Raw genomic sequence first — 24632 nt, forward strand, 5'->3', positions numbered from 1 at the left:
AAAGACAGATTATGTGCAGACTATTGCAGAGAGCTGTATAGAAGGTTAAGTAAGACACATCAAAGGCAAACGTCCAAAAAGTTTGCATATCTACTTAGATTTAGATGCACATTTGACTTATGTCCCACCCATAACTGTGGCCAATATACTAATCACTGCTGACGGAAATACATGTCCTAGATATCTGACCTCTACGTCACGCTATTCATTCTGCGGTTGGATAAACGTTGACAGGAATGCACATAGCTGATCCTACAGAGCGCACTGCAAACAAAGTGCACTAGTAATCACTGTTTATTTTTGTACAGTGTATCCGATATATAGGACTAGATTCTATTTTGCTTTATTAAAATTACGACAGACTACATGAAGGAAAAAAAAAAGCATCAAATATGTGGAAAATCCATTGTTTACATATAAAAAAAAGTCAAGATCTTTATTTTTATTTACGAGACTGGATGCTTTACAAGACAATGATCAGTCGAGAACGGTTAGCAGAGCAATACTCTGCAAGAGCGCCATTTCAATGAGGAAGTAGAAACGAGCTGCAGCATCCAAGGCGGCTTTAACAAAAAGACAGTGGGTCAAGTTCCTCGGGCCGGGCCGGGCCATAGGTGAACAGCACGATCTCTGAAATGACGGAGAGACGCTCTGCAGGGTTCCTCTGGTTGGAGTTAAAAGAGCTAAGCTCTGGCGTGTAAATGTAAAAGTATCAGACAGGTTGAGGAGCTGCAGCTGGTACTGGCACGGAGTCAGGAACCTCCAGCCGGGCGAGGCGGCTCTGCTCTAGGGCGATGGCTTCAGCCGAGTGTTTACATCTCTCTGACCCACACTGACACGTGAAGTATTTACTCTTTATGTCCCAGAAACGGTCACCGTAATCAAACCTGAAAAAGGCATAAAGGGGAGAACAAGCAAGATTAATGTGGAGGACAAAGGGTTTGGTGAAATAGGTGGAGGGATACAATAGAAAGTTGGACATCTCAGACCACTCTTAGTACCTCCAAGAGGTAGGAAACAGCAATGCTAGAAACTTTTTTGCTTTTTAGGGAATCGTCTACACATCTCACACACCTCCCTAACGGTCCCAAATTTGGCAGGATTGACCTGAGTAACAGGCCTCGAAACGGGCAGAGCTCCCATGAAAATGGATGGGCATTTCAGGGTGGAGCCCAATTTATTTTACTTCTTTGAGAGCCATGGAATGACATCATACCTCCCAAATTCAAATTTCATTGTTTGGTCCAACCCAGAGATAGGTATGTAGAGAAAGCAGCACAATAAACTAAAATGAGCTAAATAACAATGACACAAGTTGCACTGGACACCTCACTTCACTACTCCATGTTCACGAACACTTAAGGAGAAAGATAGATTCCTTCAACCCAGTCACCAAAAACTTCACTAAGATTTAAGGGTAATTTAAAATAAATAATTTTGTCACTATCCCACTTACCCAAGCTCCTCTCCTGCCCGGATGTCCCGCCCACTGAAGAAGGCAATGCGGGGAAATCGCAGGTCCTGGTGGGACATGAAGACTCGAACAGGGATCAGGTTGGGTTCGCACAGATGGTTAATGAAACGGCTAACATTTCCATAGTATCGGGCATCAATACAGTACACCTCCCCATCCTGAAAAAGAAGAGAAAGGTATTATTGTAAGAACACATACACAATTATTAATAGCTCAAAAGGTTGTTATTTACACCGGCAGATAAAGGGTGCAGAATAGCAGATTACTCTGGAGATCGGAAAACAGAAACACATCACATCCGCTTGGTCAACGATCGTGAAAGACACCTTGAGGAGTAGGAGAATGAGGAGGACAACTCTCCATAGTTTAAACTCTCCAGAACCAACCATTTCAGGAGCAGAAGTAAGTTTTGTTGTCAACAAAAGAAATGTAAGTTAGAACACACTCAACATAAGTAATTATTCCTGGATCTAACCTTGTTGTCCAGGTCGAACAGATAGGAATCGTCTTCTCTCACATCAGCCTCTGCATCGGAGATTAGTTCCCCCACATATCTGCATTAAGTAAGTAGTTATAGGGGAAAGTCACAATATATAAATGGATTATACGGCGACAGAGGAACACAGTATCTGCACAGGACCATGCCCAGCGTAAAAGCATAAATTAGACAGGTCCAGTTCAATAGCAAGAGGCAGCAAACATCTTACTGGATATGAGTCAATAAGGGAAGCATGTAGGAGACATTAAAGTGGGGGGAAGCAGATATACTCAATGGACAGGGTGTAAAATGAACAAAACAGATAAGCAGGATCAGCACTAGAGAAAGTTAAGAGGTAAGCAGAAGGTACTCTATTCCAGAGAACAGTGGTAGACAACAGAGCCCACAGTGTAAGCATTATAGACTGGGCTAAGGTCAGACAATAAGAGGGTTTGATAAATAATGAAAGATGAGAACATGGAATCAGTGAATTCTCACGTAGATAAAAGACAAAGCATTAAAGCGACTTACTCGCAGATAAAGGTTCCTTGTGGAATTGCTTGCAGAGCTCTGACTCCCCAACCCATCTTTGCTGTACGGTACAACTGTAGCCGGACCCTGGAAAGAGAAGTCGGGATAGTTATCTGGTTGCCACGTGGTAATGCAAAAAAATATACTGGTTAGTACCTACAGTATAACCTATAAATAGGATGGGCGTGAAAACGTCTGCACATTGAAACATCTAGCCTTTGGCCGGCCAGTAGGAAGCCCTACTTTAAAAAGGTCGTCCCCTCTCTTTTCTATATCCTGCTCACTGACTATGACAAAGATTGGCTGCAGGAAATTTGAAACGGGGACATGGTGCCCAGTTTGAGGGTGGAATGCGATTTGTGAGCGGATAACAACCAATCATGCAGTTCCTTTTGCAAATACACCCGCCACCCTCAATCTTGCAGCATTTCACTTACGTAACCGCAGGGCAATGCCCGCGCTCAGACATATCTCCTTTGCACATCACACTTACTTGATGCCACTCTGTACCACTCTGTTCTTGCACGTCTGCCAGCAGGCACAGGCCTGGTTGCATTCAAAGATGAGCGGAGGCTCAATCTTGTTGAATTCTTGAAGAAGGCGACCGTCCTGCATGTACAGAAACAAAAAAGGTCACAGCAAAGAGCAAGAGAATAGGAAGTGAATTTGAACTTCCAAATCACGCAGCGTAAAACGACCCAGAGTGGCACTACCCACCTTATCATACCAGCAGCGGATACTGAGCTGGCCACACAGGCAATTACTGGAGGAACAGTCATCCTGGCAGCTGCAGTGCTGAACATAAAGAGGGGAGGTTAGTAGTGGAGGCTGTAAACATCGCCAGAGAACAACGAGGAAAGAGCTGGAGTCAGTACCTGGAGGTGAGTGATGTTGCGGTCAATACTCATGGCGGATGTTTCACAGTTCTCCGACACATATTTATAGTCATCCGGAGTAAGCTCCTCATCCACGCCATTCACACAAGGAATGGAAATACGTTCGTATCCATGAGCAATATCTCTGTGGGTATATTAAAGAGGGGGAGGCGGTCACACATGTACCTGAGCTGTAGTGACATCATGCCATACGTACATCAGTCCATACACTGCCATGGTGCTTACATCCACGAAAGAACGTTTCTGTTGATGTCTCTAGTTACCTGCACCTCTGCTTTCCCAATGCTCTCATAGGTTTACAAATAGCACCGTCAAAAGGAATATAAAAGTCTCTACAAGTTCCAAGACTAAAGCCACATGAGGATAAGAAATTGTAACTACATACGTCGGGACAGCCCCAGTCTCAGGACCATGTCCCACAGGTGGCAATGTTATTATTATCCTTTGTTAGGCGCCACAAGATTTCCGCGGCGCCGTACACCATACAAACAGTAGACTATACAGGGTGAAACAGTACAAAACAATAATACCAGTACTTCAGAAACTCTAGGCAGGTTAATGCAATAAACACGGAGCAGAAGAACAGGTATGGAGACAGGAGGGAAGGGGGCCCTGCTCGTGTGAGCCAACATCCTAAGGGAGGGAAAACAGAGCTGGACGTGGATACAGAGAAGGAGCGGTTAGCGAGGTAAGAGGTGAACCAGGCACTGACAGATCCGGAGAGAGAAGAGTTTGCAGCAGGAGGGGGTGGTCCACAGTGTCAAAGGCTGCGGAGAGGTCAAGGAGGATAAGTAGGGAGAAGTGACCCTTGGATTTGGCCGATAGAAGGTCATCAGTAGCCTTGGCCAGGGCAGTTTCGGTGGAGTGGAGAGGACGGTAGCCGGATTGGAGGGGGTCAAGGAGGGAAAAGTCAGAGAGGTGACTGGCGAGGCGGCTGCAGACAATCTGCTCAAGTAGTTTGATGTCATAGGGGAGTAGTGAGATAGGGCGATAATTAGCGAGAGGTGGGGTCAAGGTTGGGTTTTTTTAAGGATAGGAGAGATAAGAGCGTGCTTAAAGGAGGAGGGGACTACACCGGAGGAGAGAGATAAGTTGAAGAGGTGTGCGAGGTAAGAGCAGACAGTGGGAGAAAGAGAGCGAAGGAGGTGGGAGGGGATGGGATCGAGAGGACAGGTGGAGGGAGGAGAGGAAAGAATAAGGGAGTGAACTTCTTCCCCTGTTGTGGGGCAAAAGGAGCTCCAGAGCTGATGGAAATGTTGATGGAAAGGGAGGTATGTAGTGGGCAGCCCCCTTGTGCCATGGCTCCCTTGCCCCTTCCCGCTGCTGGGGACAGACTTGTCGGGAGGTATACAATTAGTCCTATGGAGCCCCCCTTGGCACCTGGTCAGCCCACACTTAGTTACCCAGTAAACTCACTTGCTGATGATCCGCTCTGTGCGCACCGCTCGGTTGAGAATCCCTTGTCTGATCTTACGATTGAGTTGTAGAGCGTACCAGACGTCCGTGTGCTCCAGGGTTAGGTCACACGGCATATCCCCTTCATTGTTCCGAACCTCAGTGTCAGCCCCGCGAGACAGGAACAGGCTGGACAACAAGAGGGATTATATAAAAACAAAAACCATCACAAACCGCCCGTTGTCTGTTTTAATTCCCAGAATGCTCTCCTTATCTTATCTCCTAAACATGCCCTATCCATTATATTTTCTAACTTGTTGTTTCTGCCTAATAACTATACCTGAGCTTTTGGGAATAACCCCGTGTGAGATTTTGTGCATAATCTAATAATGAGTTGGAACGGTCTGGGACTGAAGAAAGATGCAAGTTTTAAGTGTCAACACTCTATTACGTTTAAGTTTTACACTGTTTGCAATAAACGTTTTACAGCACTACTTGATCTGTCCTTTGCATTACTGCAATATTTCAGTTTGGGGATGGGAATACCTAGGCAATAATTACATGGATACAGAACCCCTAGTTTCAAGCTTATGGTGGTCTTCTCTTGCATTTTATTCTCTACCCTTGAACATCCCCCATCCCTAGCGAGTGACCAGCCCTGGAAAACAGCTCAAAAGCTCTTACTTGACGCAGTTACTGAAGCCCTCGCGGGCAGCGATGTGCAGGGGAGTGTCCCCGTGGAAGTTAACGGCGTGAAGATCACACTGAGCATTGAGTAGGACCTCGGCTATCTCAGTGCTACCGGTGAAGGATGCCCAGTGCAAGCAGATGTTCTTCTCCTACAAGAGAGGACCAGGGTGAGGGTGTAGATACAATATGGAGGTCAGAAGACACAGAGAAGAAGAAGGAGGAGCCATTCAAGTGACAGATGGACAGAACGTAGAGGCCAAGGGAAGGAAAAGAGTTTGGGACAGTTGCTTACATTGTCCTCCAGGGTAACATCAGATCCCCGCATCAGCAACATACGGATGACATCAATGTGCTTGTGCTCTGCAGCCCAGATGATGGGTGTCCAGCCACCATTATCCTAGAAAGCGCATCAATGTATAAGCGTCAATGTCTTCTTGGAATCAGTAACATTTGAATATATAAAGGGCGGCACTCTCACCTGGGCGTTCACATTGACCTGGCCTGTAGACAGCAGGAAGTTCAGCATCTCCAGGTTCCCACTCTTGGCTGCGTGGTGAAGACAGGTAGAGCCGTCCTCCTCCTGAGAGACGTCCGTAAGGTGAACAGAATCATAGGTAAGCCCATACAAAATACTAGGAAGCAATGTTTTCTACTCCTACATCAAATACACCAGTTATGGTGTACGGGGTTCCACTGCCTTTTTATGTGGGCATTACAGCGCTGTCAAAACTGATGAATTAGGAAATAAATCCACTATACGATTAAAAAATATATATGAAACAGCGCCACCTTGTGACAGGACGTTAATAAAGAGGTTATGGCGGGACAGGTGTGGGACTTCTGATCTGGAAACCAATTGTTCAGACAGGAAACATAAAATAAATAAAAATATTGCTGCTCGTCAGTGATTTTGTGGTATACACACACAGACATTGTCCACACATATCTCTTCCTGCATTCTCTGTTTATGTCTACAGTGGTGGGTGTATGGTGTTAGCTGCAGGGAAGTGGGATGTATCGGTGAAGGGGGTGTATGGTATTACCTGCAGGGAGGTGGGATGTATCGGTGGAGCGGGTGTGTGGAGTTACCTGCAGGGAGGTGGGATGTATCGGTGGAGCGGGTGTATGGTGTTACCTGCAAGGAGGTGGGATGTATCGGTGGAGCGGGTGTGTAGTGTTACCTGCAGGGAGGTGGGCTGTATCGGTGGAGCGGGTGTATGGTGTTACCTGCAGGGAGGTGGGATGTATCGGTGGAGCGGGTGTGTAGTGTTACCTGCAGGGAGGTGGGATGTATCGGTGGAGCGGGTGTGTAGTGTTAGCTGCAGGGAGGTGGGATGTATCGGTGGAGCGGGTGTGTGGTGTTAGCTGCAGGGAGGTGGGATGTATCGGTGGAGGGGGTGTGTGGTATTACCTGCAGGGAGGTGGGATGTATCGGTGGTGCAGGGGTGTGCGGTGAAACCTACAGGGAGGTGGGTTGTATCGGTGGTGCAGGGGTGTGTGGAGTTACCTGCAGGGAGGTGGGATGTATCGGTGGAGCGGGTGTGTAGTGTTAGCTGCAGGGAGGTGGGATGTATCGGTGGAGCGGGTGTGTAGTGTTAGCTGCAGGGAGGTGGGATGTATCGGTGGAGCGGGTGTGTAGTGTTAGCTGCAGGGAGGTGGGATGTATCGGTGGAGCGGGTGTGTAGTGTTAGCTGCAGGGAGGTGGGATGTATCGGTGGTGCAGGGGTGTGCGGTGAAACCTGCAGGGAGGTATCGGTGGTGCAGGGGTGCGTGGCGATACCTACAGGGAGGTGGGATGTATCGGTGGTGCAGGTGTGTGTGTAGTGTTACCTGCAGGGAGGTGGGATGTATCGGTGGTGCAGGGGTGTGTGGCGATACCTACAGGGAGGTGGGTTGTATCGGTGGTGCAGGTGTGTGTGTGGAGTTACCTGCAGGGAGGTGGGATGTATCGGTGGAGCGGGTGTGTAGTGTTAGCTGCAGGGAGGTGGGATGTATCGGTGGAGCGGGTGTGTAGTGTTACCTGCAGGGAGGTGGGATGTATCGGTGGAGCGGGTGTGTAGTGTTACCTGCAGGGAGGTGGGATGTATCGGTGGTGCAGGGGTGTGTGGCGATACCTACAGGGAGGTGGGATGTATCGGTGGTGCAGGTGTGTGTGTGGAGTTACCTGCAGGGAGGTGGGATGTATCGGTGGAGCGGGTGTGTAGTGTTAGCTGCAGGGAGGTGGGATGTATCGGTGGAGCGGGTGTGTAGTGTTAGCTGCAGGGAGGTGGGCTGTATCGGTGGTGCAGGGGTGTGTAGTGTTAGCTGCAGGGAGGTGGGATGTATCGGTGGAGCGGGTGTGTAGTGTTACCTGCAGGGAGGTGGGATGTATCGGTGGAGCGGGTGTGTAGTGTTACCTGCAGGGAGGTGGGATGTATCGGTGGAGCGGGTGTGTAGTGTTACCTGCAGGGAGGTGGGATGTATCGGTGGAGCGGGTGTGTAGTGTTAGCTGCAGGGAGGTGGGATGTATCGGTGGAGCGGGTGTATGGTGTTAGCTGAAGGGAGGTGGGATGTATCGGTGGAGGGGGTGTATGGCATTACCTGCAGGGAGGTGGGATGTATTGGTGGTGCAGGGGTGTGTGGTATTACCTGCAGGGAGGTATCGGTGGTGCAGGGGTGTGCGGTGAAACCTGCAGGGAGGTATCGGTGGTGCAGGGGTGTGTGGTGATACCTACAGGGAGGTGGGTTGTATCGGTGGTGCAGGGGTGTGTGGAGTTACCTGCAGGGAGGTATCGGTGGTGCAGGGGTGTGTGGAGTTACCTGCAGGGAGGTATCGGTGGTGCAGGGGTGTGTGGAGTTACCTGCAGGGAGGTATCGGTGGTGCAGGGGTGTGTGGTGATACTGCAGGGAGGTATCGGTGGTGCAGGGGTGTGTGGTGATACTGCAGGGAGGTATTGGTGGTGCAGGGGTGATACCTGCAGGGAGGCGAGTTGTATAGCATTAGCTGCAGAGTGGTGGGTGTCAGTGAAGTTACCTGTAGAGAGATGCTTTTGTCTTTGCAGTAAGGGCCAGTGGAGTAGGAAGATGTGCTTCTGTTTGTAGTACAGGTGAGTGAAGTTACCTGTAGGAAGATGGGTTTATGTTGGCTGTACATGTGTGGTGTTACCGGTAGGGAGATGTGCTTGTGTCTGCAGCTTGGATGAGTGGTGCCATCTACAATAAGATGTAGTAGTACAGATAAGTGTAGTTACTCATAGGGAGACTGTAAGCGTAAGTGAACGTACAGGAGCGGAGACAGGTTTGTTTCAGCAGTAAGGAAGAATAAAGTTACCAATATTAAGATGGGTGGTTTGTTTATAAAGGGTGTCTAGAGTTTCCTACAGGAAATTGGGCTTCTATCGGTTATACAGGTGAGCAGGACGGGGTTACCTGTAGGAAGGTCAGTTTGTGTTTGTAGTACAGGTGAGTAATTACCTATAGCAAGATGCATTTGTGTGGCAGTAAGGGTAAGTAATTACTTACATGACAGGCGTGTGGGTGGCGTTACCTGTAGGATAGGGCGTGCGGGTGGCGTTACCTGTAGGATAGGGCGTGCGAGTGGCATTACCTGTAGGATAGGGTGTGTGGGTGGCGTTACCTGTAGGATAGGGCGTGTGGGTGGCGTTACCTGTAGGATAGGGTGTGTGGGTGGCGTTACCTGTAGGATAGGGCGTGTGGGTGGCGTTACCTGTAGGATAGGGCGTGCGAGTGGCATTACCTGTAGGATAGGGTGTGTGGGTGGCGTTACCTGTAGGATAGGGCGTGCGGGTGGCGTTACCTGTAGGATAGGGCGTGCGAGTGGCATTACCTGTAGGATAGGGTGTGTGGGTGGCGTTACCTGTAGGATAGGGCGTGTGGGTGGCGTTACCTGTAGGATAGGGTGTGTGGGTGGCGTTACCTGTAGGATAGGGTGTGTGGGTGGCGTTACCTGTAGGATAGGGTGTGTGGGTGGCGTTACCTGTAGGATAGGGCGTGTGGGTGGCGTTACCTGTAGGATAGGGTGTGCAGGTGGCGTTACCTGTAGGATAGGGCGTGCGAGTGGCGTTACCTGTAGGATAGGGCGTGCGAGTGGCGTTACCTGTAGGATAGGGCGTGCGAGTTGCGTTACCTGTAGGATAGGGCGTGCGGGTGGCGTTACCTGTAGGATAGGGCGTGCGAGTGGCATTACCTGTAGGATAGGGCGTGCGAGTGGCATTACCTGTAGGATAGGGCGTGCGAGTGGCGTTACCTGTAGGATAGGGTGTGCGGGTGGCGTTACCTGTAGGATAGGGTGTGTGAGTGGCGTTACCTGTAGGATAGGGAGTGCGAGTGGCGTTACCTGTAGGATAGGGTGTGCGAGTGGCGTTACCTGTAGGATAGGGTGTGCGGGTGGCGTTACCTGTAGGATAGGGCGTGCGGGTGGCATTACCTGTAGGATAGGGTGTGCGAGTGGCATTACCTGTAGGATAGGGTGTGCGAGTGGCGTTACCTGTAGGATAGGGTGTGCGAGTGGCGTTACCTGTAGGATAGGGTGTGCGGGTGGCGTTACCTGTAGGATAGGGCGTGCGAGTGGCGTTACCTGTAGGATAGGGCGTGCGGGTGGCGTTACCTGTAGGATAGGGCGTGCGAGTGGCGTTACCTGTAGGATAGGGCGTGCGAGTGGCGTTACCTGTAGGATAGGGCGTGCGAGTGGCGTTACCTGTAGGATAGGGCGTGCGAGTGGCGTTACCTGTAGGATAGGGCGTGCGAGTGGCATTACCTGTAGGATAGGGTGTGTGGGTGGCGTTACTTGTAGGATAGGGCGTGCGAGTGGCATTACCTGTAGGATAGGGTGTGCGAGTGGCATTACCTGTAGGATAGGGCGTGCGAGTGGCATTACCTGTAGGATAGGGCGTGCGAGTGGCGTTACCTGTAGGATAGGGCGTGCGAGTGGCGTTACCTGTAGGATAGGGCGTGCGAGTGGCATTACCTGTAGGATAGGGCGTGCGAGTGGCATTACCTGTAGGATAGGGTGTGTGGGTGGCGTTACTTGTAGGATAGGGCGTGCGAGTGGCATTACCTGTAGGATAGGGCGTGCGAGTGGCATTACCTGTAGGATAGGGCGTGCGAGTGGCATTACCTGTAGGATAGGGCGTGCGAGTGGCATTACCTGTAGGATAGGGTGTGTGGGTGGCGTTACTTGTAGGATAGGGCGTGTGTGGAGTTCAGGACTGTGACCGCTACAGAGAAGGTGCACTGGCAGTACGTGTGTATAGTATTTGTAGAGATGTTTTTGTCTTACAGGAAGGGTCAGTGCAGTTACATATAGGTAGATTGTAGTTGAAGTACAGGTGTGTGACGTTACCTGGTGGTACACACATGCTCCGTTTTGAACCAAATATTTGGCAACCTCTAAGTGATTGTTGACAACGGCTTCTAGGAGAGGGGTACGCAGAACTTTGTCAGTGGCATTTATGTTGGCACCAGCCTAAGAGCAAAACAATGTATTAAATATAATAATGTATTAAATAGATGCAATCGGGACAGTAAGTGGGAAGGACGGCAGGAGAATCCCACCTGTAGGAGGATGTGGGACAGCTCCAGGCTCCCTCTCTGAGCCGCGGCGTGGAGCGGACTCCTCTTCAACTGCTGATCGTTCAGGAAGTTGGAGTCTTGGTTATCCACTGAAGGAGGAGGAGACAATAAAATGAATACTGATAAAGGAGTGGGAAATAAGGGGAAGAGTAATATGCTAAAATTTCATTTCATTACAACTGTACACAACAGTAATGGTGAAGAGAAAAAGCCAGAAAATTCCAAGAAAAAGATTCAAGGCTCCTTAAGGAGAACTGATCACCATTCGGACTACGTGCAGATTGCAAGATTTATAGTTGAAAGGGAAATGAATGCACAAAATATCCACATTACTTTACTGTCCAAGAAAGTTATTTAAATTCAATAGAATAACTTCTTCCTTTTTCCTATTAAAACAGGTGGATATATAGAACAACGCACGACACCCCCCAGCCCAGGAAAGACAAGTAGTACAGAGAAGTGAATTGCCGGCCAATAGGGGCAGCACACCAGTGGCTGTGAACATCACGTGATCTGCTCATAGCCAATGACGTGATTCCCTCTTCACCCAGGAACGCCCACTGCTTGAGTCAGTATTGATAATCAACTGGCTGTAGTCCAACCCCTTAAAGCTGCCTTGTCCAACTATGATCAGACCAGATACATTTTAGAACAGGAAACATTTGTCCTTGGTACAGAGAAGCATTAAGATCAGTAGTTAAATGCACATTTTAAAGCCTTGTAAACACTCTTTAAAGTTGATAGTCCAAAAAAATTATGTAAGCAAATGGACCTGTAAAGGGGTTTGAAAGGGGTTTGTGTCCTATCAGTTCCAACGCTGCCTGCAGCTTACATGAGTGTTAACGCTCGGTAGAAAATAATGGGTGTTCTATGGCAGCACCTACTAAGTATATAGTGCACTGTGCTGCAGGGAGGTAATGAGAACACGCTGAGAGGACAGAGCGCAAGGCTGGTTTTTCGACCTCCCACGTGTACGAGTCCTAAATGTCAAACACTGTATGGAACAAATCATTATTTTGCACAAGATCTGCGGTCACTCACTCAGCACGAGTAGGACTTTCTGCAGCTCCCCCGCCTTCACACTTAGGTAGAGCTGCCGCGAGTTGTAGCGGATTTTCTTCCTTCGATCTCTCTTCTGCTGCGATAAGCTGTACAAAGAGAAGAGGACAATTACTCCCCACATCCAGCAGATAGTGACCAGGGTACATGTGGATGATGAGAAGGGGATGAATAAGAAAGGAAGCATGATGTAAAGAAAGGAGAGAATGAGTAATAGGATGAAATGGAGGCGAGATTAAAGCAAGAGAAGGAAACAACAACAGGAGGCCGACACCCTAATCTCGTACTTATCAGTCTCCTGGGACATTAAGGCCTTCTGAAGAGCATCACGGGCAGGACCAGGGGGCAGACCGGCTGCACTAACCGACGCCCCAGAGGGAAGAAGGACAGAGGGACCTGCGGCTCCACCATTGATAGTTGGATCATCTAGCAGAGAACGTTTGCCGTCCCCTACACCGCTCATTCGGGCGCTAAGAGCACAGAAACAACAAGTTACGGGAGGCTAAAACGCAGTGAATAAACCCAAGGTACAGCCCAGCCCGGACAGAGAAGGATGAAGCACACCTGGGTTGTGTAGTATCTGCCCTTCCTGGGCCACTGCCATCATGCTGGGGTGCAGGTACGGGCACTGGGATGTCCGCCTTTGCTATGGTGATCAGCTCGGCTTCCGATGCATCCTCTCCGCAGTGCGGACAGAAAATGACACCATTCAGGGGTGAGACGCAGGCCTTGTGAAAGCGATGGTTAATCCTGAAATCCGGGTGACACTCCAGAAACGTTCCCTGTGGAGAAAAGGAAATAATGTTCTATTAGCAAATTACAGAGGAACTGTAATAACGAAGGATGCTATCCAAGAGGTGTCTGAACACGGTAATAGCGGGTACTTACACTGGTGCAGAAGTAACCGCAGCCTGGGCAGCAGTGGTGTTTAACCATGCAGGCGCGGTGACTCTCACATAGGACCATGAGCGGGACTCTACTGGAAGGGCGCATCGTCTCCCGCTTAGTGATGGAAACATTACATCCGCTCAGCTGGACAGCAAAATAGGTAAAACATGCATGAGATCTTTTATTTATGACAGACTCACGCTTGCATCAGTGGTCTGCTAGCAGATTCCCGTCCAAGTACACTCACTGACAATACATATATTGTTGGCCTGCTCACAGAACCATCTCGTTCATCTCACCGTCTATGCTCTTGTTGCAAACAGTATCGGCCGGCTCAGGCTCCATTCATTCACCTTCCCACCAAACTTCTCAGCAGTCAAAGATATTGTGGACCCACTCAGAGTCCTAATCACTCACCTCTCCATCGACGCTCTCGGTGGCCATACACATATTGTGGGCCTGCTCACAGACTCTCTCCACACTAGGAGCCTCCATACGACAGCTGCACAGAGGGAGTTCCTCAAAGCGCTCGGTGTCCATAGAGCTGGATTCATTGCATACCCCTGAAGGAAGAAACAGGAGTCAGCCGGGTCAGTGAGAAACCTCAGCCGTGTAGACAAGACAGAGAGAGAGTAGCAGCCACAGGCACAGTGAGTAGAAAGGGTCAAGGATTGGCTTTAAATGGGATTTGGGTTGGTATTGTGGTGCAGGGGATATAAAGGAGGATGCAGCACGGACATGCACAGCAACTAGTGAATATTAGGTACTAGGTGAAAAAGTTACCTGTGTTGTTGGGAGACAAAGCCCCCTCGCTGGGCAGATCCAAGGATCCCAGAGGCACCTCTGTGTACTCACTGTGTGATCCCCCCATGGAACTGACAGCTACAAGAGCAGGGTAACAAGTAGGGTGGTAGATCTGTGACTACCATGAAACTTTATCTATTGCTCTGCATTTCCCCTCTAACCCCAACTCCAGAAGTTTTATCTGGTCTTCCCCCTGCAGGTTACACCTGTCCTCTCACCTGTTCCAGCTTTCTCTCTCTCCCTTCTTTTCCTTTTCCTTGTTGGTTTGAGCCAAGCCTTGTCCATCTTCCATTTCTTTTTACTTTTCTTTTTCATGCTGCTGGAGCTCTGCTCAGGGAAATGTAAACTCGTATTCCGTCCGATACAACATTATGGCACACACAAGATCCCCCAGCTGCAGATGTATCTTGCCAGTACTTACCCTTTCCGACTGATTCCCAGAACCCTCCTCTTCCTCCTCCTCCTCCTCTTCTTCCTGCCGATAACCAGAACAGTCAGTTTCCAGCTAACAATTCCTGCGCCCCTGGTCATTTCATCATGACTGTACCCACCTTGCTGTCACTGTCCCCTTGTTCCTCCACAGAAAAACTGTCATAGTAAAGGTTAAACTCTGTCCCAACATCTGGCTCCCAGTCCTCGGGTTCTGCTCTATCAGTGACCCGGGAAGACCCCGGAGCGGGGGAGGAAGGTACGGAGGTTTCCTGGATACGAGAGAGAAAGTCTTAATAACTTCATGGTATCAGTAAAATGTTATTTCTGGATAATGCATCCACACGTCCATCACATGTACCACCAAAGTTTTGGAAGTCTTCACTCACCTCCGTTGCTTTGGACTTTGCAGTAGGTGTTTCAGTGTTCTGCAAGGATCCGGTCCTCTTCTGTGTGGAATCTGGTGAGGGGGTGGAAGCAATAACAGCCATTAAACCATATTTACTGTATGTGGTGGTTCTACTTCTCTCCCATCTCCATACATACCTGGGCTGTCTCTCTTCTCAGTGTCAGCTTCTTTTCTAGTAATCCCTCCATCGGCAGAGAACACGCCTTCCCCAGGCACCTAGGGCACAGAGATATTTAAACGAGCAGCATTTATAGGTCGAACAATAGAAAAGGTTTCTATGTTGTTCCCCAGAATGTGAAATACAGTCCAGTTAGTCGCACCCAGACACAAGAACAGAGAACGCTGCAACGTAATACGGAAAGACCACTAATTTACTGATCACTCACATTGCCTGCCCGGGGGATTGTCTTCCTGGCTCGGTGCACTTTGTCTGCTCCTTCCCTGTTGATATTCAGCAATCGCATTGCCAGGCTTTGCGTGGTGTGAGGCGTCTTTCCAGCCCCTGTTAGGGACATCTTGGCTCTACTGGACATAGGGGAGGAGGACAAAGATGGAGGCGCCGGGAGGGACTTAGAAGCATGACCTGTCAAGGAATAAAAGCAGTGCAAATAAAAGCTCTGAACCTACTGAGCAGAGGGCACCAGAACAATTAGTCTGTATAGAAGATAGTTTTGTGTTTGTGTCCTTCATTCTGAAAACGTAGCTATGAACTGAGAACCTTGGCAGACTCTGTACCTATGCATGGCTCTATGAGAAACATCCTGTCATGTGATACCGCCAACACCCCAAGATGCTGAGATGTCCCAGGGTGAGCAGTTTAACAGTGGTTAAGGTTGTGAACTAGAGAACGTTCATTTCATTGCTATCCCATTACATACATATAACTTGGGACGTCCATCTATGCCAGCTTAGTGGTCACGTCAAGTTTACTAGCAGAGGAATCTGAACTCCTCAGAATGTGAGTTCTTGGCTGGTCAGAGTCTGCCCTCGGTGTGTGTACAAGTTTTTAGTAATTAGGAGATGAAACATATTTAATAATCACACTACGATGGTTCCTGTCCAACTACAGCTTAGTAACCGACAATAAGTGTAAAAATGCTTCTCGTCTTTAATATATCTGTATTAGGCACCAGCCCCAACCCTAACAAGCTCACCAATCTTACCAGTAAGACCTCGGCCAACAGGTGAAAAGCTGAGATTCTCCTTCTCAGCGCCCCCTTTCTTCTCCTCCTCTGGTGTTGGGTCCGCCAGGGAGACATCCCGAATCACTTCGGCATCACCTAAATAGATTTATAACCAAGCATACTAGTACACGAACACAGTGATAAACACATTGTAGGCTGCGCATTACAGATACAGAATAAAAGTTCTCACACATGGGTGCTTAGTCAGAAAGCTGGGATAAAAAACATTATATTCAGCACATTTTAAGCTACATTTTTGTCATTAGAACTATTTCCCTATCTCTCTTCCTTATGACTGAAATTTAAGCTCAAAGTTAATTGTCAGATTTTAGGGTTAGGGGTTAACACATTGCTCTTAGTATAACTTTGTTCCCCATGGAATATCAAATGTAATTTTTTTTTTTGTACAGTTACCCAGAGATATTAGAGGTCAATTTTAGTGAAAAACAAGCAATTTCAAGGTGCTCTAATAAAAACAAAGTAGACAAGATAGACAACTCATAGGGGCGTATTCAATTGTTCCTCCGGCCGCCGGAAAAACAAGCGCTCTAAAACTATTACCGTTAATACGGTAATTACCCGCTGAATTTCATCTCGAAATTCAGCGAGTAAACTACCGTATTAACGGTTTTTACGCGCAATATTACCGTATAAACAGTAATAGTTTTAACGCGCTCGTTTTTCCGGCGGCCGGAGGAACAATTGAATACGCCCCACAGGGGCGTATTCAATTGTCAGCGTTAATGCTGAAAAACGAGCGCTCAAAAAATATTACTGTTTATACGGTAATATTGCGCGCGAAAACCGTTAATACGGTAGTTTACTCGCGGAATTTCAGCTCGCCGCTCAGGGAGCAGCGAGCTGAAATTCCGCGAGTAATTACCGTATTAACGGTAAGATTTTTTGAGCGCTCGTTTGTTAGCGTTAACGCTAACAATTGAATACCCCCCATAATTTGTCAAATCTCTGAGTATATAGCCATTCCTTAAAAAAAATACATCTCAGACATTTTATTTGTTCATACAGAAATAAAATCCAAGAAATTGACTTTAAAAAAAAAAATCAAAAAAAAAAATCTGTCTATTCATCATCATCAGCTATTTATATAGCGCCATTAATTCCGCAGCGCTGTACAGAGAACTCACTCACATCAGTCCCTGCTCCATTGGAGCTTACAGTCTAAATTCCCCTGGTAGCAGCCAATTAACCTACCAGTATGTTTTTGGAGTGTGGGAGGAAACCGGAGCACCCAGAGGAAACCCACGCAAACACGGGGAGAACATACAAACTCCTCACAGATAAGGCCATGGTCGGGAATTTAACTCATGACCCCAGTGCTGTGAGGCAGAAGTGCTAACCACTAAGCCGCCCAACATTTAACTTTGGGCTTAAATTTCAGTCAAAAGGAAGAGGTAGGGAAATAGTTATACTGACAAAAAACGTAGCTTGAAATGTGCTGAAAATAATGGATTTTATCCTAGCTTTCTATGAATTTTCTGAGCTGTGATATTGCATTTACCCCAAACGTCAGCAACAGCGAAAAATGTCATACGTCATGATACAAAAATGGCCGCCAGCTTCATATGAAGGTAAATAAATGTAAAGTAATGGTGGTTTCTAACTACTAACTTACAGGGGTCATCAAGCACAAACTATATTTTTTTAAAAAAATGGTCAAGCAACCAATTAATTTAATTCTGGACCATTTGATATATATTGACCCTTTGGTAATGTTGGCGATTAAAATCTGAGATCTTCAATTTGCAGCAACTGTCAGCAAAAGACGCTGGAGCGGCCTGCCGTGGCATTTACCACCACACTAAAATAATCTTCTTGAATTTATTCTGGAAAAAAATAGCCTTCCATCCAGCCAGCCAACAAACAGAGCCCCAGACCCTTGGTTGTTCTAGATGGCTCAATTACCTATAAAGACATGTTCCGCCAGTGTATCCTTAATTATAGTATATAACATTGTCTTTCAAATGCCTTTGCTGATGGTGTCATCCTTGGATGGTAAATGAGGAAGAGACCTCCGAGCATCAAGCTTGCGATGTACAAGTTAACAGAAACTCTCTCTACAGACATTAATCATCCCTTTCTGGAACTTTGGTTCTACTGATTTAACAGCTCCACCGATTTCCTTTCAGTCTCTAGTAACAGAGAGACTACTCTACATCAATTTCAACACCTGACCATAACTGAACATTTTATAGAGCGGTGCACAAAATCAAATTTCCATTTTGGTAATTTATTTGAAATCTACTTTGTAGTCCTTGGTGACAAATTACAAAATATCTCAAACACCGCGCCAAAAAGAATTACAATCTAAACTAAAATAATTGCATTAAAGAAAAATTATGAGTGCAAAGACACAACCAGAAGAGTATCAACATAACCATATATATCTATCTTTATATGGAGTAACTAGCCTGTACATTGTGGTGCAGGACACGCTTACCCCTGTTTATGGAGTAACTAGCCTGTACATTGTGGTGCAGGACACACTTACCCCTGTTTATGGAGTAACTAGCCTGTACATTGTGGTGCAGGACACACTTACCCCTGTTTGTGCTGGCTGACAGTCCCATGGTGTCGTTCTCATGGGGGGTGTCTATCTCAGACTCCCTCGCAGGTAGGGCCTGAATGGAGAAGGGCAGAATATGTTATTGTAGCTGTCTTGCCATACAGATCCCTCCCTTGCTTCATCTTTCACGGCATCTATAGAACTTTCTGCCCCTAACTTACCCTGTTTATATTATTCCTCATTAAACCTACCCAACCATTCTTTATACGATAGCCACTACTCTATTTTAATCTTTCATATTATGCCAATTCTGTTCCTTTCTCAGTGCTTTGGATTGCCCCATATACTTTCTCCTTCTGCATTCTTGCTGGCCATCTACTCTTCCTAGAATAGAAGTCAGATTATGTTGCAGGTATGTCTCCACATTGGGTTTGGCTCTTCTCTAGTTTCCAGTCTTTTATCCAGTGATACCAATGCTAATTTATGTATCTCACCGACTTCTCTCTCCTATTCTCCATATCACAATGTATGATAAGTCTCCTCTGTCTGCCACTAACTGTTCAATTCTCTCTCCATCATTATATATTTCCAATCCCTACAAGTTCTACATGACCAGTCTTCCTGAGTCTCCACTGATTGCTCCATTACCTTTCTACATTCTCCCTTCTCCTGATCTCTCTACCTATCCATAACTGAACATTCCTCCATTCCCCTATCCCTGACTGCTGTTTATTACCAGTTTCCTGTCAGCCTTTAATTGCGCCCTAATCCTCTATGTTACCCTTCTCCCAGCCCCACTCTGTATACCTAGTCTCCTGTTACCTATTATTTCACCCTTATTTTCCATGCTACCCCCCCCCCCCATGCTCCCACTCTGCATACCCATTCAGTCTCCACTCTCAGGCATTAATTGCACCATGTTACCCTTCTCCCCCAGCTTCCTGTCAGACATTAATGACTTCTCATTCTCTGTGCCACCCTTTTCCCAATGGGAAACAACACTATGTGCATCCAGCATCCCATATCGGTCAGTAGGTGCACCATCCTCCATGTTACCCTTCTTCCCCAGCCTGACATTAATTGCCAACATTCTCTCATGCACTAATTATCCCTTATTATCTGAATCCTCCACTGTCCCCTTTCAGTCTCCTCCACTTTCTCCCATTGACATCTGTGTGACTGCCTTCAGTCTCCCTCCTCCAGCCCATGCCCCCCAGTCTCCCTCCATGCCCCCAGACTCTCTCCTCTCACCCATGCCCCCGAGTCTACCTCCTCTCACCCATGCCCCCCAGTCTCTCCCCCATGCCCCCCGGTCTACCTCCTCCAGCCCATGCCCCCCGGTCTCTCTCCCATGCCCCCCGGTCTCTCTCCCATGCCCACTGGTCTCTCTCCTCTCACCCATGCCCCCCGGTCTCTCTCCTCCCACCCATGCCCCCCGGTCTCTCTCCCCCCACCCATGCCCCCCGGTCTCTCTCCCATGCCTCCTTCCTGCTTCCCTTATTATCTGGCACTGCAGCCTGTGTTCCCCCGGCCCACACTGATAACCCTCCATCCTCTCCCAGGTCTCCCCGGTGTTTCTCCTCTTTCTCTCACTCTCTCTCCCGCCGCCTCCATCGCTGTAGAGCGCACAGCACTTCCTGTCTGTCTGTGACGTCACATCCGGCTCCCTCTACTCACCCGATTGGGCAGCGAGGCCTCCGCCGGCTGCGCCTACTGCAAACAGCGCTGCCCCCTCCTGAGAGGTTTAGCCGTTGCCATGGAGAAGGACGTCACGTCGCCAATCTCTGATTGGCTAGCGCGTCCTGGGGGAACCACTGTAAACATCGGCGGTCACGTGACCGCTGTCCGATTGGCCGGACTGGCTCCAAGCCTCGGTGTCACATCAGCGCCGTCTCTTAAAGCGGCGATGCCGGGAGAGCAGACGGCTTAGTGTGGTGTCCTATGTACTACATCACATGGCCAGCAGATGGCGCACACATTGCCGTTATACACAGTGTGTGCCGCCATCTAGTGGTGGAAATGCAGCCTAACAGCTCTCCAGGAACATCGGTCATTGTCTCTGGCACCTGGTGAATGAATAGGCTGCATCCGGGTGACTATGGGTCCAGCTCACAAAATGGATGCCTCAGTGTCTTCCTACCTCAAAGCTCCCAACTGTCCTGATTTTAGGGGACTCTCCTACCAGTCAGGACTTTTATCCATCCTGCAGGGACTGTTAGCTGGCCTGCACGGACTACCACTGCCGTCTAGTACCACTGCTTCCACTGGTGCCCCCTGCATACCTCTGTGCACATGAAAAGGGGCCGCGGCTGCGTCCTACTAGGGGTGTGTTCAGCCGTGGCCCCTTTTCATAGTCACGTGATCGCCACGGGGCGTTAAACACAGGGTCGTAACTAGGGCTGTGCGATAGGGGCGCCCGCCCAGGGCGCAGCGCTGAAGGGGGGCGCAGTTTAGGAATGTTTTAGGTTCATTTGGTTAAAATTGCATGTGTAGCGCTTTTGAACTCTAGGGCAGAGCTGTAACTTAAAACTTTAGTGCCTGGGGCGAGGGAAAAAAATGTTTCCCCTATCAACAGCTACTGTCCTGCGCTAGAGGCCCGGTTTCCTCCTCCCCTCCAAACACCTTCATTGCTGCGCGCAAACCCGAACAGACAATACTTCCCAACTTTCCCTCAACTGGGCCTGTGCTGCCTAAATCGAGACGGTTGAGAGGTATTGAGTACCAAATGGCTGCCTCTGTGGCTTCCTGCCACAATTATGTCACTGGTTCCTAGTGAACGGATAAGGTGCACTCTCAAAACTTGTGCATAGCTCAAACAATGGCTGCCTCAGCGGCTTCCTGCCGCTGGTCCATGGTGATTTGATAGGCTGCATTCTCACGGCTATAGGTTCAGCGCACATAATGGCTTCCTACGTCAGTGATGTCACTAGTTCTCAAGGCTACGTGAATATTTGGCTTCTGCTGTGTAGGGCAGGGCTATCTAGCTGGTGGCCCCTGTGTGTCGGATGCACCCTTGTCTCCACAATCACTAATGACTTCCATAGACTCCAATGTATGAGGGGCCCCACGTGTCAGTAAGCATCCTGACATTAAGTAAAATTTCTCCCGCATGTAAGAAAAGAGATTTGTGATTAGTCAATATCAGATTCCCTTTTTACATCACAATAACGTACACAGAAGCAGATCAAGAATGTTGGGTAGGGTTGTAATCCTTTTATTAAGGTTCCCTGAGCCCTGAGATGTTGTAGATGCTGCTTCTACCTTCATTTCTGGACACATTTTGAAACAGCAGAATAAACAGTAAATGTCAGCAGTCAGTACATTTTTAGAAAATTGTAGGTAAAAATGTATTTTCAAGGGTCGGCACCCCTGCATATACGGTATACTGTTTGCTTAATGTATTTTCTAGGCAAGTATGTAGCTGTAATATACTGTATATGCAGCCCTATTCATGGGAATACTTGAACTGCATGAATCTAAGTCTAGTTTAAGCTAATACAGGGAAAATGGTGTATTCAGGATATTATTAAAATTTTGAAGGGTGTGAGATGAAATATTAGTGTGGGGTAATGCATTCAATAGCATCAGAACACGACGGATGGAAGGAAAGAGAGGGGGTGTCAGGTAGAGACTAGAACACAGGAGTATGTAGGTAACAAAGAAAATAATAAGTTGTATCCTGAAGGTATTTAAGATGAATTGAAGCAGTTAATGAAAGGTCACTAATTAGAGGATTGTATCAAATCAAACAGTTCTCTCTGCTGTCTGATTTGTGCATTATTGCAAGAATTCTATTGACAGTATATGTGCAGTATCAGTTACCTCTATAGTCATGCATTGTAATATCTGGATATAATACAGACACATTCAGCCTTCCAAGCAGAGTATCTGTATAGATTATATTATGGTTCCCCAAAAGTGGCCAAGTGGGCAGCAGGGTGGCTTAGTGGTTAGCACTTGTACCTTACAGCACTGGGGTCATGAGTTCAATTCCCGACCATGGCCTTATCTGTGTGGAGTTTGTATGTACTCCCCGTGTTTGTGTGGGTTTCCTCTGGGTGCTCCGGTTTCCTCCCACGCTCCCAAAAAACATACTGGTAGGTTAATTGGCTGCTAAAAAATTGACCCTAGTCTGTGGGGCATATTCAATTGCCCGCGTTACTGTCAAAAGTAACGTGGCTTGTGCTCTATTACCGTTATTACGGTACATTTAACGCCGGCTCTCTGAAATCTGGGTTGGAATTACCGTAACAATGGTAATACTTTTAACACTGCATTACTTTTGCAAGTAACGTGGCTAAATGAATATGCCCCTGTGTGTGTTAGGGAATTTAGACTGTAAGCCCCAATGGGGCAGGGACTGATGTGAGTTCTCTGTACAGCGCTGTGGAATTAGTGGCGCTATATAAATAAATGGTGATGATGATGATGAAGTGATAGGAGTGACGGTGTTAGTGAAGTGAGACCACTGCTTCTGCTAAACGTGCCAGCAGTGGTGATCTGTGCAGTGAGCAGTGAGCATCTGGGACTCTTATCGTTCAAGCTGCATTATTCTGTGTGTAATGCACTCCCACCGCGAGCTGGCACAGATGAAACATTAAGAGCAACGAGCATGAATGTAATTGGTGCATCCCATTCGCACCAATTTTAAACTGCTTCATGGAACTGCTTTATATAACCATATCTATAATGCTACAGGGGTTTATTGGAATGTAGGACATATGGACCTTATTTAGATTTAAGTCAAATACAGATAAAGGCTGCAAACCTGTGCCAGGATAAGCCACGTTGCAATGCAAGGGACGCAAATGCAGTTTTTTTCATGCAGGGAAAACACTGTCTGCTTTTGCTTAGATGCAGGGTAGCTTTATATTTATACTGCGATTTAGAGTTCATCTAGGACACATCCACCTCCAAAATCTATCTGTCTGCAAATCTGAACAATCATAACTCCCAATATTTGGAAACCAGAAAGCGAGACTAAATAAGCCCCACCCCTGTTCCTGCCCAAACTCCACCCACAAATGGGAAAATTTGTGTAAAACTCCACCCACTGACCGCGAATCAGGACCATTGGGATGTAGATAACAGTCTGAACTCTGAATTAGGCCCTTTGTGCTTTCACCCAAACTCAGTTGGCACCATAGTACTCAAACATCACAAGCACCAGTTGGTTAGTACACACGAGCAGCGTTGTCGGTTGTGGGGAAGGTAACGAGCAGGAGATTTTCTCGCCTGTTCACACCCAACACCAGGGTTGTCAAAACTTGTCTGCAATAGAGTCTACATACAATTAGTGCAAATGTTCAATACCCCACAGCAACCAATTAGCTTTACTAAATCTAGGGTTGGACAATTCAAACCATTGTGTATTTTCAAACATTCGCAATTGTGCACTTTATTAGTAAATAACCTCTATTGTGTGGCAGGTGAAAACACATCATTCTGATAGGTATGTTAAGGCCTTAAATACAAATTTTAGGCGCTGGTATCGGTTTTTGAGTTTTTTGTCCCTGAGAATCGCGTCATGGCGGTTCTAATCCTGCCCACTTCACTAGGAAGTATGCAGATGCGGTAGATTGCCCTACTCTCTCTCGAGTCCGGGAGACCTACCAGGAATTCTGGAAACTCCCGGCCAGTTCCGGGAGAGTTGGCAAGTATGGTATATTTACTAAAGCTTCCAAAAAGGAAAAATGGAGGTATTGCCCATAGCAACCAATCAGATCCTAGCTATCATGTACTAGATAAATGATAGCTAAAATATGATTGGTTGCTATGGGCAACACCTCCATTTTTCCTTTTGGAAGCATTATTAAATATACCCCTTGGTGGTTCCTGGTCTACTGAATCTTCATATCTTCATATAAAATAAATCAAAGCCTGTTTCCTCTAATAACCATAGCTAGTAAATGATTAGTTCACATTTAGTTGAGGATTTGCATTATTAACATTATTTTATAATTGTTACTATCGAATGAATATCTGGCACTATTTTTCCCGAAGTGTTTCACACTTTGTTCTCTGTTGCATTAACTAAGACCGATTTAAATAATGTTAAAAAAAGATACAACTTATAGCATAATAAGTAAAAAAAAACATTTGTAAGCTCATTTGACTAAGGTCAGAGCACCTAGTGCAATCGTCATTTAAAACTTGGGCTGCGTAGAGATGTAGGAGAAGTAGTAAATGGGGTTGGAACAACAAGTAGCCAATCAGAACATTATAAGTTTGAAGCAGGAGGAACTAAGCTAATATGTAACCAATCCGAGATCATTTAAACGTTAACAGCACAAAGTAAAG

General features: G+C 47.3%; 1 protein-coding gene across 6 annotated transcripts; it reads right to left on the bottom strand.

Moving 5' to 3' along the window:
- Positions 1-415: 415 nt before the first annotated feature.
- EHMT2 (euchromatic histone lysine methyltransferase 2) lies at positions 416-20060 on the bottom strand. Of its 6 annotated transcripts, none has more exons than XM_075186542.1 (29): positions 20010-20060; positions 18369-18447; positions 15788-15904; positions 15011-15207; positions 14762-14840; positions 14605-14675; positions 14338-14487; positions 14208-14261; positions 14005-14113; positions 13766-13864; positions 13400-13545; positions 12983-13126; positions 12659-12876; positions 12382-12564; positions 12077-12183; positions 11018-11124; positions 10806-10928; positions 8478-8564; positions 5943-6044; positions 5757-5861; positions 5459-5613; positions 4796-4963; positions 3359-3503; positions 3201-3278; positions 2977-3092; positions 2484-2570; positions 1950-2028; positions 1457-1632; positions 416-887 (listed from the first exon to the last, which is right to left on the bottom strand). In XM_075186542.1, the coding sequence occupies exons 2-29, from the start codon at positions 18394-18396 to the stop codon at positions 713-715; spliced, it is 3405 nt and encodes a 1134-aa protein (XP_075042643.1). In that variant the 5' UTR covers positions 18397-18447; positions 20010-20060; the 3' UTR covers positions 416-712. The 6 variants fall into 6 exon arrangements, with proteins under 6 accessions (XP_075042643.1, XP_075042641.1, XP_075042642.1 ...); XM_075186540.1 differs by having other exon boundaries at positions 19926-20010; XM_075186541.1 differs by lacking the exon at positions 20010-20060 and adding an exon at positions 18554-19107.
- Positions 20061-24632: the final 4572 nt, after the last annotated feature.

This window comes from Mixophyes fleayi, chromosome 9, assembly GCF_038048845.1.
Source record: "Mixophyes fleayi isolate aMixFle1 chromosome 9, aMixFle1.hap1, whole genome shotgun sequence".
Taxonomy (NCBI): domain Eukaryota; kingdom Metazoa; phylum Chordata; class Amphibia; order Anura; family Limnodynastidae; genus Mixophyes; species Mixophyes fleayi.